Below are 16,833 nucleotides of genomic sequence, written 5' to 3' on the forward strand. Positions count from 1 at the left end.
AGCAATGCTGTTAAATTGTAGAGCAATTTACTGTTCTATACATACATAATGAGCATCATTCGCAACAATTTTCCACAACATCAACAAGTCTTAATTATTTCTGCTTGAAAAAATGCTGATAGTGTCTACGACAACATGGCATTTTACAAGGAACTCGACGGGTGTTTGTAGAAAAGCAGTGGATGCTTTACTTATGTTTCTGGTCAATGTTCCAAGTTTAAGTGGAGTGCGACTTGCTCATTAATTTTCTTTCTTTGTAAGTGTTATTTTGGTTATTTGATGTGTTTGTTGTATGTGTGATTCTTCCCTTTCTAGTCTGTATCCTTAGAAAATATTATTATTCTGATATGTGCTTGAACCTTCGTTCCCGTGATTATTTTTTTTTTTTTTAGAAATAACAATGCTTTGTTGACAATCTTTAATTTTAATATGCAAATTAAATAAAATTTATTGTTTTATTCTTTTACTACTATGATTCAGTAGGTTGACAGTTGTTTGAAGAATTTAACGTATACCAAATATTATCATTAAATATAAAACAACAGTTTCAGAATTAAACTTACCTATCTCTTGTTTACTGAACCAGACTTTCTAGTTACAGTACCTAACCGATCCGTGCAACAAAAATTGCAATTGGTCATTGGTCACCGATCAGTTTGCGGTCAGTCATCGATCCATCAAACCAATCCATTAAACCGGTGATCACATCATGTGACCACAGAGAGGTCACTGTATTTTACTGTTTTCTTTGTCAGTTTTGCCCATACATTGTATTTACATTATATAATATATTCAAACATCAATTTATACTTTCATTTTACATTTCATTTATGTCAAACAGATCTTACGTCATTTTACATAGCAAAACTGCGATCAAATCGGTCATCCATCAATCAGTCAACGGTCATCGATTCGTGAAATCGTTGCCCTAATTGGATCTAGGACTGTATACTCTAATTAACATGTCACGTTCAATTTGCTGTTGTATTTATAAGAAATCCTTTTGTTTTTGCAATTGCTTTATGTAGACTTTTATTTTTATTTCTCATGGGAGTACAATTAATCTAATTAGAGATGGGTATATTCATCTATTTCGTATGAATTAGAGATGGAAATATTCATCTATTTCTTCTGCAAAGCGTTGTATTTTATATGACTGATCCGTTGCAGTGTCACAGTGTTGTTGCAAAATCACAAATAACAGGCATGTGACATTGCCAATGTTCTTGTTTTGTATCGCCTATACAATGAGTTAAGAAGAGGGTTTATGATATTGTGTTATCTAAAAAACACCTATTCAAGAAAAACAGACACAATAAACATATGAGCATTCTCTATCTTTTTCAGTCTGATCATATATTTACACAAGCATACTACTTTTTTAGATTGACAAATGCAGACCGTATTTCATTTGTTTGATGGGAGAGAGGTATGGTTGGAGTCAGCGGAAGGAAAAAGAAGACGAAGTACTCAATAAGACATTTGACAATGCTATTGAAACTTCACCGAACCTCCGTTGGGTTGAAAACTATAGATATGATTCTAGTATCACAGAGGTAAGCGCAAGCAGAATGTATCATCTTCCTATCTTTGAGTGAAGTAATTCTGTAATATGGTTTTTCTTAAAAGATGATTGATTTGCTTTAGCGAGTACATTTCTGGTCAAGTTACACAGAAAAGTTGCACAGAAATGCTTTTTGAGATACTTTTTAGGAAGAAAATAAACAAAAAGGTGAATATTTTATCATATTATGGTTTTAGTCGATTTTATTGCTGTTTAAGATACTTGAAATTAGATATTATAAATTTATGAAATAAAATGGCTGAGAGAATGTTTCAAAAGCTTTACTTGTCACCTCTTTTTTTTTTCAAATGAGAGAGAGTTTAGGGATTCATTTTCAGGGTAATTTTTCTGACAAATTGTATTAATGCTCAGACCAAATTGATTCGCAGTTAATTTGCAAAAATGAGGTATATACTTCAAAAAAGGTTTCGATTTACACAGTATCTTCAGATTATGTTTTAATTTTATGTTCAAAATAATGAATGATGATTTTTGCTTTAATATAAACCAGAATGACACGGATACATGATCAATAACTTTATGATTGGGACAATTGATTGGGTCTTAATATTTACTTCAAACAACTTTTTAGCTTGAAGTTCTTCATGGAGTGTTAAATCACACTGATGGCCCTCTTGATAAATGCCGCTTTTATATGAGAGACCCTCCTTCAAAAGAAGATTATACAGAGGAAGAATACAAAGTAAGTCGGGCCATAATAGAATCAATTTATTTGATTTTTTACAAAATTTCTACATTTGTCCTACGGTAATGATCACCACACTAAAGAATTATTCATTTTTCTGTCATATTTTTCGTGAAATTTTATGGTATTATAGAATCATAAAAAATTGTTATTTATTTAACTATTTAAGCACCTGCTGATACTTTTTTCTTTATATATATTACAATATTATGGCAACAATATAAAGTCTGTTTTACGTTTAGATAAACATGGTACTTCGTATACAGAATAATATTTGAGAAAAAAGATTTTTTTTAGTTTGAAAAACATGTACATTTTACAATATTATTTGGTAAGGGGCTTCTAGTTACAAATTCCCTCATGTCTTATGTATGACCCCTATGCTATTGTTCACTTGTAAGTTTATTTTCATGAAATCAACAGTTTTGCTTAGCCATCATGCAATGCAAATATTTACAAGTTTGAATTTTAAAGGTTTTACTAGTATATGAGTCTTGTGAGTTCAAAAATTTGATCTGCAAGAAATCTTAACTTTTTCTATAAAACTATTTGTAGTTTAAATGTTGCTTTTGAAGTTTGTAAGTATCATTCCGTGTAAGAATTAGGCATTTTGTGGCACATTATAATTCTCAATTTAGTCTTTTTTCCTCAAATATATTCCATACATGTAGATAACAACTGAAAAGCCATTTACATTTATTTAGGTTCTATAATGTAGATTTTTTACTGCTAATGTTAGGAAAATTTGCCAAAAAAAATTTCTGCCATTTTTCCATGGTGCATGGTAACTAAATTTGATCTATGAATATCTTAAAAAGGCAAATTTTACAAACAATTTGATGGTTATTTCTGGAGGTTATCAGGTGGTTTATGCATTAAAATCTGTGTTTTTTCTTTCTTGTGCCACACCTTATACACATTTTGCCAGAATCTTAGAAAGAGTAGTACTGAATATGTAATTTCTCTTTTGATATTATTTGTCATAGTTATAAGTGATGATTATCTTGATTAAACATGGGACTCCAATTTACAGCGATACCCTTGGAAATTTGAGAATTTTATTGGATTCCGACATGATTCAAGCTCATATCTTGATTATTTAGATTATAAAGACGCATTTCAGGTATAATTTTGCTAATCTGTATATTTTGTTATCAGCGATTAGTATCAGAATCTGAATGGCACAGTCAACAACAGGAGGATCTCAAAGCACGAGTAAAAGCAATTAAAGGGATTAGAATAAAGGCTTTCAAAACTGCACCTGAAGTTTCAGAATACATAAAAGAGGTTGGTTGATATATTTGTTAAATTTGCAGTTTATTATGGTGTCAGAGTGATTATTTATCATGGGTATTTGTTATGTTTACTGATTTGTGAATATTTGGAAGCTTTATGCATTTAAAAAATCTTTGTAAAAATGGATCAGGGGTAAAGATGAAAGTTTTATACTGTGGAGTTCGTATTTCTCATTCACTGTTGTTTCTTTGTACATTTTGTTTTGGTCATTTTATATGCTTTGTTGTGTGTTTATTTTTTCACTCTGGTCTTTATCTTTGGAATATATTCATTTGGTTACTGCTTGAGTCATGATTCCCAGGATAACTCTTCATCGGAACCTATGTTTAGTAAAATATTTGAAAGGCAAAGTTTAATACTTCACAAATAATTTGATGATATAATGAAATAAGTTTGTCTCGCTAAGCTTTTAACTTTCAGCATCAAATACATTTGTTTATTTAAAAATAAAAACAAAAAGTTTATTTCTACTCTACTACAAGTTGTTTTTTTACAAAAAACTTGTGTCGAGTTAATTAACTTCTGCATGACTAATTTCCTGTAATGTACAAGTAAGTGAATTTTTGTGTGTATAACATTTTTAGTGGTTTTTAAAACTTTAAGTTTGAATTTTTTTTCAATGTACAGTTGAACTTCACTCACTTGAACTCGGATGGCTTGTACACAATACCAAGTACCAAAATTTTCTCCTATATAATCAAAATAAATAACCTTGGATTTCTCGAACACTCGAACTGACTAGTCAGCCCGTTTGGTAATAAATCTTAGAGAATAACCCTCACTGACTCGAACTTGTCAGCCATTCTGTCAGCTCTGGTAATAAAAAGTGTGAAAAACTTAAACCCTATCATTAATCAGTGTCATTTTAGTTAATTACAGGTAATATTTAAGTCATCACTAATTAGGTAGTTTTGATCTTAACATAACACTGATTGAAGTTTGAGAATGTTCAGAAGTCGGTATGATGAAAGCATGAAGGAAAATCGGATAAAAAAACAAATTATTGACCAGGGAATTCGAACTCTGAATGTTTTTAAAAGCAAACACAGCATTTTTAATGTCCACAAATCAACGTAATCTTCCGAAAGCGAAGGAAAAAGATCCACAAACTAACACAACTTCATAGGAAGTAAACGATTTCTAATGATAAAGTCGAACTCAGACTGGCAATGAAAAAAATCCGGAAATATACAAACTTCAATTTCTTGAACTCCCAATAACTTGAACTCATTTCAATGGTTCCTTGAAGTTCGAGCTACCAAAGTTTTACTGTATTACTAAGCCAATTAGTATCACATGAAAAAAAAAAGTGATTTCACATGTAAAGTATATGTAAGAGTTGTTCCTTTCACAGTTAGAAGGTTGGATGATAACCATTTGCAAATAACTTTAACTACATAGTCTGAAACACAATAAAGAGTTAAGTACCTGTCAATATAAAATTTAGACACTGCCTATGGTACATTGTAAGGAGATTCATGGTGTAGAAAAATCCACAGAACAGGCAAGGTTTTTTTTGGTCGTTGGATGCTACATTTTTTATGTGACATTAGTCTCAAACATCAAACATTCATTTTACGCAAAATCAAACGAATCAAAGCAAATCAAGAACGATAACTCTTGCAAAGTGCTGATTTCATGTATAATCTATATAAATTTTATCTCATAAGCGCAACACCTAAATGAAAATTCACAACTGGTAATGTGGTCTGTAACTGATTCTAAATAGGAAATGAAAGAAGATTTGGTGGGTTTTTGACATGCATGAATCACCTCCTGTCTGATTTTTATAAAGACTGCAACTTAAATGCATGTTTCATGATGTTTCAGAGACATTTTTATTTAAATAAAGGTTTATAGTCAACAAATTTTGTTTTTCCTATTTACAACATTCATTCATTTACCTTGATTTAAATTGAAAACTCAGTGAAACTAACAACTGCATTGAGAGATCGCATAAAATGTGGTAAAGTTAGTACACTTTAAGTACAGTCCATATAAAACTCAGACACTGCATATGGTAGAGGTGATTCAGGGTGTAGCAATACCCCCGAACAAGCTATGTTTTTTGGTCTACATATGATTATGTAGTCAATAACTGTTTCTGAATCAGAAATAAGAGTGAACTATGTAGGTTTTTCACATGCATGAAAAACCTCCTTTGATTCTATTGATACTGCTACCATAACAAATTCTTTAGTTAAAGTTTTTTCCAAATGCAGATAGAAATACCATTCCAATCTAATTAGCATATGTATTTTACGTGCCTTATTGGTTGTACTCCTTTCACGACCTCAGAGATGACAGTTTTTGTAACCATGTAAATTCCACTTACATATTGTAAACAACATGTCTACCATCTCTTCGACAAAAGATTTTGAGGTCTAAAACGGTATCATCTGCTTTATTCCATTCATTTTCAGCATTGTATATTGGAAGCAACATTTTTTGAAAGAATACAGTTATCAGTAGCCCGTTAATACTTTGAATATTGAAATTGACAACCATGTCACATTGTCAGTTGAATGCTGGCATTTGGCTGTCAGTTTCGGCTGTCAATTTTACTGAATGAGACCCTTCAAGAAAATGAAATATTATTCATTCATTTCAGATAGTTGGGAATTGGAATTACGTTCTTCTTATGTATGATAATTATTACAAGTAGTATTTCTGTCATACATTTTCAAATTTGGCATTAGACTTTTTGAAGCTTCCATAAGTTTTTTTACCATTAAAATTTTAAATCTAGCTATATATTAATTCCTGTTTAACTTTTCAACCAATTTTTTCTGCCAACATTATAGGACTTGAAAGGTATTATTGACGAAGAATTCCCCTTGGGAACTGAACTAACTAGACTTGAACAACAGAGGGAAGCCCACCAAGCGTTTGCCTCAGCCAGATGTCGTGTGTATATTGGAAGACAGGATTATTTTAAAGAAATCAACAAAAACAGGGACAAGCAAATTACATCCCCTTTTGTTATTTTGGGAGAATCAGGTAAAAGTATAAAGAAGTCCTTTGTTTGTAAAAAACAGAAGTATCTGAGTTAAATTCAGCAAGATAGCTTATTCTTTTTCTGTTTCTTCAATATTGTAACCTGAAGCCTTGATGTCATATTAATTGTGTTGTCATCGCAACTTTTATATTTGTTACATCTTTTTCGTATGAAAATATGTTGCCATTCTGTTGCTTGTGTTATTACTTTACATTTTATCAAGTGATAAAGTATGTTTTTTATTTAGTTTAATTTTTTTTTTTTTTTAAAACACTGTTTCCTTTGGGTTAGAAATTCATATCTTTTTCTTCCAAATGCATGTGTATCTCTATTTTTTTTTTATTCATATTTTTAACATTGAGTTAGTTAATGACGTGCATACAATCTGTTAAATACAGAAACCTCATATCTATTTTACCAGATTTGTTTTGAGCTTGACTTGATTATTGGTCAGATTAGTGTCTGATAATTTTGTTGTTACCATTATTTAGATGAGATTTGTGTTATATTGAACTTTATGCCACAGGTTCTGGAAAATCTGCTTTAGTTGCTAACTGGACGAAACAGGTAGAAGATGCTGAACCTGACACTTTTCTGTTCAAGCATTTTATTGGAAGTTCAGCAGAAAGTGCAGACTATCTTAAAATGATAAGACGGTGCGTTCTACAACTTTATATTCCTATTGTTAACACGAGATAGTTTATGAAATGCATACAATCAGTTAAATATGGAAAGCTCACATTTCTTTTGAGAGGAAAATCTATAAGCATTAGTGTTCATTTAAAGTTTCAGTGATAATTATTAGCAAATAATTGTAACAAAAAGGCATATTCTTGTATAAAGAATGCAGAATGGGATTTTAAATGGGAAGAATATTTGTTGATTTGAAAAATGTAATAAATTGAAACAAACAGTTTAATTGTTGAAAAATTTAAAAATATATAAAATTTGATAATGCAAGTATAAGATAAGAAATATTCAGTGGAGATTCTATGGGGGATTGGAATTTTTTATAGGGAATGGAGAATTTTCAATGGGGAAAAGGGATGGAAAATTGTGTACATTGAAATTTTATACCGTTTAAAAGCTGTAAATGTCATTTAAACAATTTGATGCAATTTGGTTATCAAGTGGCATAGTAGTAACCAGTAGATGCTACTCATTTTTTGTTCACTAAAGTAAGCTTAGTATAAGTTCCTATAAGCTCGTCACTATCAGCTGAAAGCCTGAAATGCTGTCAGGAATATGCTTGTAGCTATTAGCATTAGTACTTTTTTTCAGTTTCTTTATGACATATTCTTGTATTTGATCATAATTAGTGGATGTACAAATAAAAAAATCTGTGGTCATGTACTTTGTGAGTGTGTGATAATGTTGATTTTTCAGAATATATTGAAGTAAGAGTATACATGTATTATTATTTTAGACTTTTTGAGGAAATTAAGGATTTTTTCAAGTTCGAACTTGACATACCATCAGCAGATTCCGTCCTGATCCGTGATGTCGATAAATGGCTCCGAATGGCTGGTGCAGTCTCAAAAGTTGTCATTGTCTTTGATGCTCTCAACCAACTTGATGATGGCACAGGCGAAGGTACATGTGTTTATGATGGTAGATCCATTCAACATATAGATAATGCATAATAGTTCATGATAACAAAATTGTATATTTTGAGTGATAAGTTTGCAAGATATATTCAAGAGGGTCAGATGGTTTTGGTACTACCTTAGTAGTAAGTCTAACTTATTCCTCTCTTTATGGTCCAGTGCATATTTGTGTTTTCCTTTTAAAATTGTGCAGTGACACTTATGACAACAATTTAGACAATGTTGTCATGTTATTTTACATAGTACATTTTGGGTACATTCATTGTTCTTTTGATTGAAGAAGGAAGGCTTATTAATGGATATATTAATGGAAAGTTAATAGCGTCGAAGCGTGTTAATTTAATTATGGGTGCGTTTATTTCAGAGGGAACAGAACATGATTTGCAATGGATTCCGAAGGAAATACCTCATAATGTCTTTTTGTTGGTTTCGACATTGCCAGGAAGGGTAAGTGGTATTTATTCTTTATGACAATAAATGTATTATCAGATATAATTTGTATTTGACTGAAATATTTCAGGAACTGTAATTACGATATTCTGTGTTTTGGGTTTTATCAGAATATGATTGCTTCAGAGTCGAAATGATAAATTTTGATAGGACGTGATTTGAAAGTCTTTAGACCAAAGCTATTGTAAAAGGATAATGAACATATAACCAATGCCATAGACTTATGACGGTCTTATTTCTTATTTATGAGGACACAAACTAAAAAACATGTTTTCCTTCTATGTTTTAGGCAATGAATGCATGTATACAATCTGAATGGCCAAGCATGAAAGTTGAACCATTACAAGATTCCCAGAAAATGCAAATAATTACTGACTACTTAGAGGGAATTTATAGCAAAACATTGACTACCGAACAGAAGGAGATGATTGTTAATGTCAAACAGACATCGAATCCTCTGTATTTAAAATCCCTTCTTGATGAGGTACAATTTGATAGCATTTTGAATTCAAAGTTTTGTGACTCCATAACTGATCCTTACTCGAAAGCTTGGACATATCTCTTTCATTTACCAAACTTCTATGTCTTGATCACATGTACATACATGTATATATTGCATACTCAATGCAAATTTAAAGCAACAAATGTGTTCATGTGAAAGTAAGATTCTATTGCTATGAGTTCTTACTTAATTTGCTTGTATTATTAAATTTGAACAGATAATGTGTTTTTAGATGATGTTTGTGCGATTTCTTATTGTAGGCACATATATTTTAATCGTATGGACAAAAAGAAGACTCAAATTTGAATCATTAAGTATGCATTTGTAAGGGTAATGTATTCACTTTAGAGATGTCAAACCAGTAAGGATTAAATACCGGAGAAGTAGTGTACTATGCATAAAATTACGCTTGAGTTGGTTTATTGTGACTTAAACTAGATATTGATTTCACTTTTTGAAAGTGAACTTGACATAGTCTTGACATTGGACATATTTGATCACATATAAAATAGCTATATACACGACCCATTATACTGGTCTTGTACGTCTTTACTCATATAACTCACAAAGGAAATACAAATGTTCATTTTAAACATGGCTAAATTATATTGCCCTAAAAGTAAAAAGGTTATTGCATGAATATTGGCGAAAAGTATCCCTCTTAGAATATCGTAAACTCAGGCAATATAACATTTGACTCGAGATAATATTACCCAGTTTTCATGCAATAACTTTTCAACATTTGGTAATTATGAAAGGTGCTGCAAATGTAGGTTCTCCATTTTTCTAATTTAAGGTTCGAATGTATGGATCATTTAGGACCCTGACAAATAAAATTTTGGAGTATCTTTCTGCAGAATCACCTCAAGACCTTTTTGCAAAGATCTTGGAAAGACTAGAAGATGATTATGAGATTGGTGAAAATGCAAGGTATTTAAAATTAAAAATATTTTTTAATTCAAAGCTTAAATATCTGCTGGACATTTATTTACTTATTTTCTAGGGATAGGTTGTGAGTACCTAATAACTTTTCCGTTATCTTATGTTTCATATAGCAGAATTTCCTTTTGTTAAATAGTTTCTATCATTTTTGTAACCAACTTCTCATGAACAACAAATACAAGCTTAAAGTCTATCAATTAACAATGATTTTTTTTTTAGATAAAAAAAAACGAAATGTATTTCGAATTATGTATTTTTTTCATAGTATTTACCATATGTTAATCAGGATTATACTTGAAATGAACCAATTATTTATGATTTAAAATTTTTGTAAATTTCCTATTGAATGTGCTATGTTGGTTTTGAGGGTATTTGTAAAATCTCTATACAATCTTGTTTGATGAATTGTGGATCTTTAGATCTAAGACATCTATGTTTAAAAGATTGGTAAGAATGCTGCCTCTGCATGATGAAGGAAAGTAGAACTATCGTGAAAGCTTATTATCTTGCTTAAAATGTACGGAAGACAATTGAAACACAATAGCATTTATTAAGATTTGCATTCTAAATTTTCTGCTTTTGCACACTTATATTTTTAATGGATTCTACATGAAATACCATGTTGCTATTGCAATGATACTGCTATATTAGTTTAAAGTTATTAAACATCTTGCTCTATAGTTCGAAAGTTCAAAGGTGAGTTCTGACCGTCCATCTGCTAATTAATGCTCACGTTTGATAAGTAGGCTATTCCCAAATCAGTAAAATGCATGTTGCCCAAAATAAAGTGCCTGGATACACTGTAGATTCATCTTTTTCCTTACATATGTGCCTGTAATATAGGAAATATATTCAATAAATAAGTAAATAAGAAATATATTGAAGGTGCACATGGAATTGACTTAGACATCAAACAATTTTCATATCACATTTACTTTGATATTAATATCCTATGATATTTCAAACAAATGGCATTTTGTGACGATAACTTTGTTACTTGAATTTTGATAACCACAGTTCTTAAAATATAACCAATACACTATTCGCAAAGCTTGAGACCTTTTTTTTTTTAGTTTTGTTAAACAACTATGAAATTTCACGAATTACTGTATGCAGTTTAGACTTCAAACAATCTACTCACTGTTTGGCCACTGCAATCAAAATGAGAGCAATATTTAGTATATACTTTACATGGTTACATACATGTATATGATAGTCAATACAATAAACACCTTGGGATTTAATGGTGGTACTTGTTATGTTTGCTGAATTTCTCTATTCAATTCTGTCAGATATCGTATGGTGTTTTACTTGTATAGAATTAAACATGCAAATTCACAAATTATGCCAAACAAACTGTTCATTTGATCTCAATGGAAAGCTACAAGTTTCTTTGTATAAAGATACTTGTTGTATAAAAAACGTTGTTTACCTGGAGTTTTAAAAGAACTTTCGTCGTCAGCATCGTCAGCATCACATTAAGTGGCTAGTCCTTGTAACAGATATCTGTGTAATTGGCTGCTGTGATCACAGCAAGCAATAGCCGCTTATGGCAAAATAGCATGAATTTAGGTTGCATGTGGTAATTTTATTTGATCTATATATAATGACAAATGATAGTACATCTCTCAAACCATAGGTTTACTCATTGCTAGCTATAAAATTCCACAGACATATAATCTCCTTCTGGTATACAACGCATCATATTGTTTGCTTATAGGCTAGCTCTGCTATACAGGATGTAAATCTTTTTACAAGGCATGATCACTTCGCATAACAAATTTGTGAAACTATTTCACTTCTACAGAATTGATTTCCATAAAGAGACACAGTTTACTACTGCATGAGTGTGAAAGGGACATGCAAGCTCTAAAATGCAAATACACCCTCTGCACAGGACATTGCCTTGAAATATTTTGACACTGGGTATAGACAATGTTCCCATGAAATACTTTTGATTTTTTCACTTGACATTTTTTTTTTTATATGCATTTTATTTGGATACAAATCTTTTATTTTGTCGATAATGTGTATCAATTAAACTGAATTGCCATCAATAGAATGTCCAAATGTATTTGAAGTTTCTTTGCATTATCACTTTTCACGAAATCTTTTTCATTTATTTTCTTATTTACCTACATATAAACCTTAGTTTTATCCATATTAATTTTAATCCTGTCGCCTTTGCGTACTTATGTTGAATATTTTCGTTTCAACTATACCCCACAATTTTTCCTGACAGTTTGAAACCTCTTATTGCAACAGACCTCTGTTTGCGCAGGTAATTGGCACTGCTTGTGAAATATAGACAAGAGGAGCTATTGACAGCCTTAGTCTAGTTATTTCAAAGTATTTTAGAGGAAAAAACAGTTGTTTTTTTAAACAATTATAAACCAACATTTGTATCTAATTGCTATTTTTTCTCTCAAATTTTTTACTCTTAAACAAAATCCACCTAATAGTATGTTAATATCAGGGTGTTATAGGAAGTAAATTGTAAGTATGCCTTCCTTTTGTTAAAAATAGACATATGTCTGGTCCATAAAAAATAGTCCTCTGAAAACTAGGCGGAGCTATATTAAATATATACAGTTTATAATCTAGTCATATCATGATCGCTATATGGCTAATCCCTATGTACAAATTTGACCATTAAGTGTCAGTCCCTGTAAGAATCAGGCAGTCAGTGAAACATGGTATGAAAAAAACCATCATATTGATAGCTAGTGTAATTTGACTATTTGCACCATCAGTATAAAGGAAAGCAGGCAAGATTTGCCATATGCTGGACCACTGAGTTTCAATGTCATTGAAATGTACTGAAAATGAACATTACAAGGGTAGATAACTGTCAGAAACCTCAAAAATTTCTGAGCAAAGCCAGTGATGCAGAAATTAAACAATGGTCTTGGCAAATAGAGAAAGTATCCTTGAGTGATATTACATGGTCAGATCGGTGGGTTTTTAAGATGCATGTTTCTTATTTCCCATTTTGCCTGATTCTCACATATACTTACACTTAAGCTATTTTGAGACTTACTTGCTTGATAAAATTAAGTCGATTCTTAACTTGATCGTATGTCTCTTAAATGTGAAATTTTCAAAAAGGGTTTATTAGTTCTTTTAATTTCTTCTAGTTCATTTTATTAATCAAGTTTTTGGTAGTGAAGTGGTTTGCTCCAATATTTGTGTTAATTATTGCACAATTCAAGTTTGTCAAGGACATGGTAATGAATTTCTGTGTCACTAAGCTACAGTGTTTGTCAGTTTCTAAATTATGGTATTGAACAAATTTTTATTTTCAAATCTTGCTGTTGTTTGTTGTTACTTTTTTTGACCTAACGTTATTATTACCCTACCATTTTCATTCATATCGCCAGTATTAACTTTTTCGATGACAAATTTTCTAGATGAGATTCTTATTCCCTATAAAATGCAATGGAATTTTGTTGAGCACAATTAAAACACATTTTCTTCATCTCTTTCGACCCTTATCATTGCCAAATAACAGTATCGTGTTTCGTATAATGAGTTTCTTGTACACGCACAATTTGGCCTGAATGTACTGTGTGCCTTTCACTGTTTTTTTTGGAAAATATGCTTGTTCAAGGTCATTTGATAACATTTTTGGGGATAACTCGTCCACGTTAATATATTCAAAACATCTTTTTGTACATAGTTTTCCTCTTGATATACATATATATACATGTGTGGTTGTTACAATCAATACCCATATGATAATTTTAGATAGTGATACCTTTGTATTTGCTTGCACTTTATAAAGTCTTTCTTAGTGACTTGAATGTTACTTCAAAATATTACTTTTTTTTTTTTTTTTATAAAAGCGTTTTTCGTTCGTTTGTTTGTTTTTTTCATATTGGTAGTTGTTTTTTTCTAACATATATTGAAGTATCTGTTTCAATTATTATTTAGCTTATCAAATTCAAACTTAAAAAGATATTTAAAAATGTATATTTATTTTTAACAGAAAAGATCTTGTTTGTGATTCAACGTCAGCATTATGGTGTGCCAACAGAGGCATGTCAGAATCAGAGCTTGTGGAATTTTTAAATGTAAAGTATCCAATGATGTTAATACAATATTTTTCTGAACTATTTTTAACGACAGAATAGTTCTACAAATATAAATGTACATTGAATTGATTAAAATTAAAGAAATATTCAAGATTGACAGGGATAAAAAAAAAAGACAACTATTGTGTATTTCTTAAGTGGTGTTTTAGAAATAACTCTTAGTGGTGAACATGAAGTGCTAATTTCATATTCTGTAAGGATTTAGTTTTTTTCTCGCAACACATTCATATACATGTATTACAGGGTTATTGTAATTAGTGGATATTGTTCCGATCAGATACATATTGAACTAACTTTCAATTGCAATAATATACTCTCATAACAAAAATATTCTCAAACATAATTACGATTATCTTTTTATCATTTCGTAATTTATGTTTGAGACATCCTTATGTGTTTTTTATACAAAGCACTCAAGGGATTCACAAATTCATTAGATAATGAACTAGTTCAAATTTAATGTGTGGCTTCAAATAGATGAAGCATAAGTTATTAGTGATTTTAGGTGCTCTCCAATATTAACTTCCTGTACAAGTTGCGTATGCCTAGCACGACAACGCATGCAACTTCACGTTATTCTTGAGTTAGAAATCAATTCCTTTTTATAGTAATTTAATGTACTTACGTTTTGTATTTAGTGTATGCATTTATCAAGCTTACAGATTTATCTCTTTATTGCAATAGATTCCAGGTGCTGTGTGGTCACCATTTTACCTTTCCCTGTATGAAAACATAGTAAATCGTAATGGCCTTCTAAGCTTCTTCCATGACCATCTTAGAAGAGCTGTAGAAAAGAAATATTTGTCCACCGATGAGCTAAAGAAAAAGTTTTATTTGAAACTTGCAGATTTTTATGATGACAAGGACATAAGTAATAGAACTGTATGTATAACTCATCAGGAGGTAGAACTATGGTAAGGGACATAACTCCTGTAATCAGTGATATGTATGTATCATATTCAAATTCACCAATGCCTATCAAGCTTTCATTTGAAACAGAATGAAATCAGTCCAAGTATCTTTGATGCTTACATTATATTGATGTAAGATGCTGAATACAAACATTTTAATGATTTGTAAGAGTTGTCTCCCTTACCCTGAGGCTACCTCCTTAAATCTGAAACAGTTTTGTTATCCACTTTTCATGAAAACACAATTAAAAGTCGTTTCTTGGTATGTATTAAGTATTGAACATAACCTTAAGTATACTTAGAGTTTGATAACTATTTTCTTTTTGTCGATATGTTTCTTTCATTTATCTCATTTAATATATTTCAATATGCAAAAACTGCTCTCAGTTGGTGTTTGAGAATGGAGATTGAAACTTGATCTACCAGTATTTGAGTTCACTTATTCTCCGTTTAATAGAGGACTGATTCCTGATCACATTCCATTTTTGATATGTTTTTCATGGTTAAAATTTTAAAACCCTAACATTTAAAATCAAAATGTTAGCATTGAAATGTGGTATTAACTGACTGCAATTATGATTTTAGCTTTTACTGGAATGGTTTTCAGAAATTGTAAAGAAAAAAAGCTTTAAATGTGCAATATGTTCATGTTGGTTTTAAATAATCATTCCATGCATTGCATGGAAAACTGTGTTGGTAAGTTTACTATTGTCAAAATCAGAATGATGTTTTTATTTCTTTGTGATTTTTATTTGTCCTAAAAAAACTAGAAAATTACCCATTTTACATCTGTAACTTTTAGGTTGAGGAACTGCCTTTCTTGTTAGCAAGAGCAGGAGAGATGGTTAGACTGAAGAAAACGGTGTCTAATTTAGATGTATTCCAACGCCTCTCAAGCAATGAAGATGGTCTTTTTGAATTGATTAAAGCATGGAACACGGTAAACTCTGCCAATGCTTTCACTTCGTATTTGAAGTAATACTGTATTGTACCTTCCATGTTTTAACTTTTTATAATTTGTTTCTTTTCGCAGACAGTCTATTTTGACTACAAATATACAATAGTTCTTTTTCATATTCCTGACTTTGGCTCTGTTTTTTAAGATTTTAAGCAAATGGGAGTAACTTTCTACAAATTTGTCATCCGACAGACTTTTTAAATGTCCAATTGGATCAATGAAAAGCAGTGGACTTCATTAGTGGTATTCAATTTATTAGAGACGTGGTAAGCACTTGGATACTTTTAAATAACTTATTTCAAACCATTCAGGTACTTACTGAAGTGAAAATAGTTTATGTTTCCGAGAAAAATGTTTACTGTTTTACCTTGTCCCAATGACACCGCCATTTTCACAAATATAAAAATCTGGCACTATTATGAAAATTGCTTACACATATCATTGTGGTTGTTTAAAAATAAAATAAAACTTCTTATTTAAAACAGCTTGGTGGATTTGCACTGTCAGAAGAAGCATATATGACGGAGCTATCGAAAGTACCAAGAGAAGTTATAGTAAAGAATGCAGACTACTATTGTAAACTATATGGGTACAATTCTTCTCATAATTATGATCAGAAAAATCATCAATATTTGGTTTGTGCATGTAAGATAGGGAGCTTAAAAATAGTATCATTGCAGCTTCATTCTCTTATTCTTGTAAATGCAATGGAAAATCACACCAGTCTCAGAAAACATTTGCTAACTTCGATGATTAAATACTAATCAAATTTTAAGTTTTTCCAAGATAGGGATGTTCAAATCAT

At 30.7% G+C, this 16,833-nt stretch overlaps 1 protein-coding gene across 3 annotated transcripts in view; it reads left to right on the forward strand.

The window, feature by feature from the left end:
• The window catches only part of LOC148617074 (uncharacterized), a 47,012-nt gene that overhangs the window by 24,349 nt on the left and 5,830 nt on the right, over window positions 1-16,833 (forward strand). For 2 of the 3 annotated variants that reach the window (XM_088584374.1, XM_088584375.1), the window contains exons 18-31: window positions 1,386-1,556; window positions 2,157-2,267; window positions 3,429-3,557; window positions 6,371-6,566; window positions 7,091-7,220; window positions 7,991-8,157; window positions 8,536-8,618; window positions 8,911-9,105; window positions 9,920-10,053; window positions 10,747-10,761; window positions 14,054-14,138; window positions 14,844-15,041; window positions 15,873-16,010; window positions 16,514-16,617. In XM_088584374.1, coding sequence (XP_088440500.1) covers window positions 1,386-1,556; window positions 2,157-2,267; window positions 3,429-3,557; window positions 6,371-6,566; window positions 7,091-7,220; window positions 7,991-8,157; window positions 8,536-8,618; window positions 8,911-9,105; window positions 9,920-10,053; window positions 10,747-10,761; window positions 14,054-14,138; window positions 14,844-15,041; window positions 15,873-16,010; window positions 16,514-16,617 — 1,856 coding nt within the window. The remainder of the gene's footprint in view (window positions 1-1,385; window positions 1,557-2,156; window positions 2,268-3,428; window positions 3,558-6,370; window positions 6,567-7,090; window positions 7,221-7,990; window positions 8,158-8,535; window positions 8,619-8,910; window positions 9,106-9,919; window positions 10,054-10,746; window positions 10,762-14,053; window positions 14,139-14,843; window positions 15,042-15,872; window positions 16,011-16,513; window positions 16,618-16,833) is intronic. The other variant, XM_088584376.1, reaches the window with a different exon arrangement.

Source organism: Perna viridis, chromosome 5, assembly GCF_037379345.1.
Source record: "Perna viridis isolate PV_CMFRI_1.1 ecotype Kerala chromosome 5, ASM3737934v1, whole genome shotgun sequence".
Taxonomy (NCBI): Eukaryota; Metazoa; Mollusca; class Bivalvia; order Mytilida; family Mytilidae; genus Perna; species Perna viridis.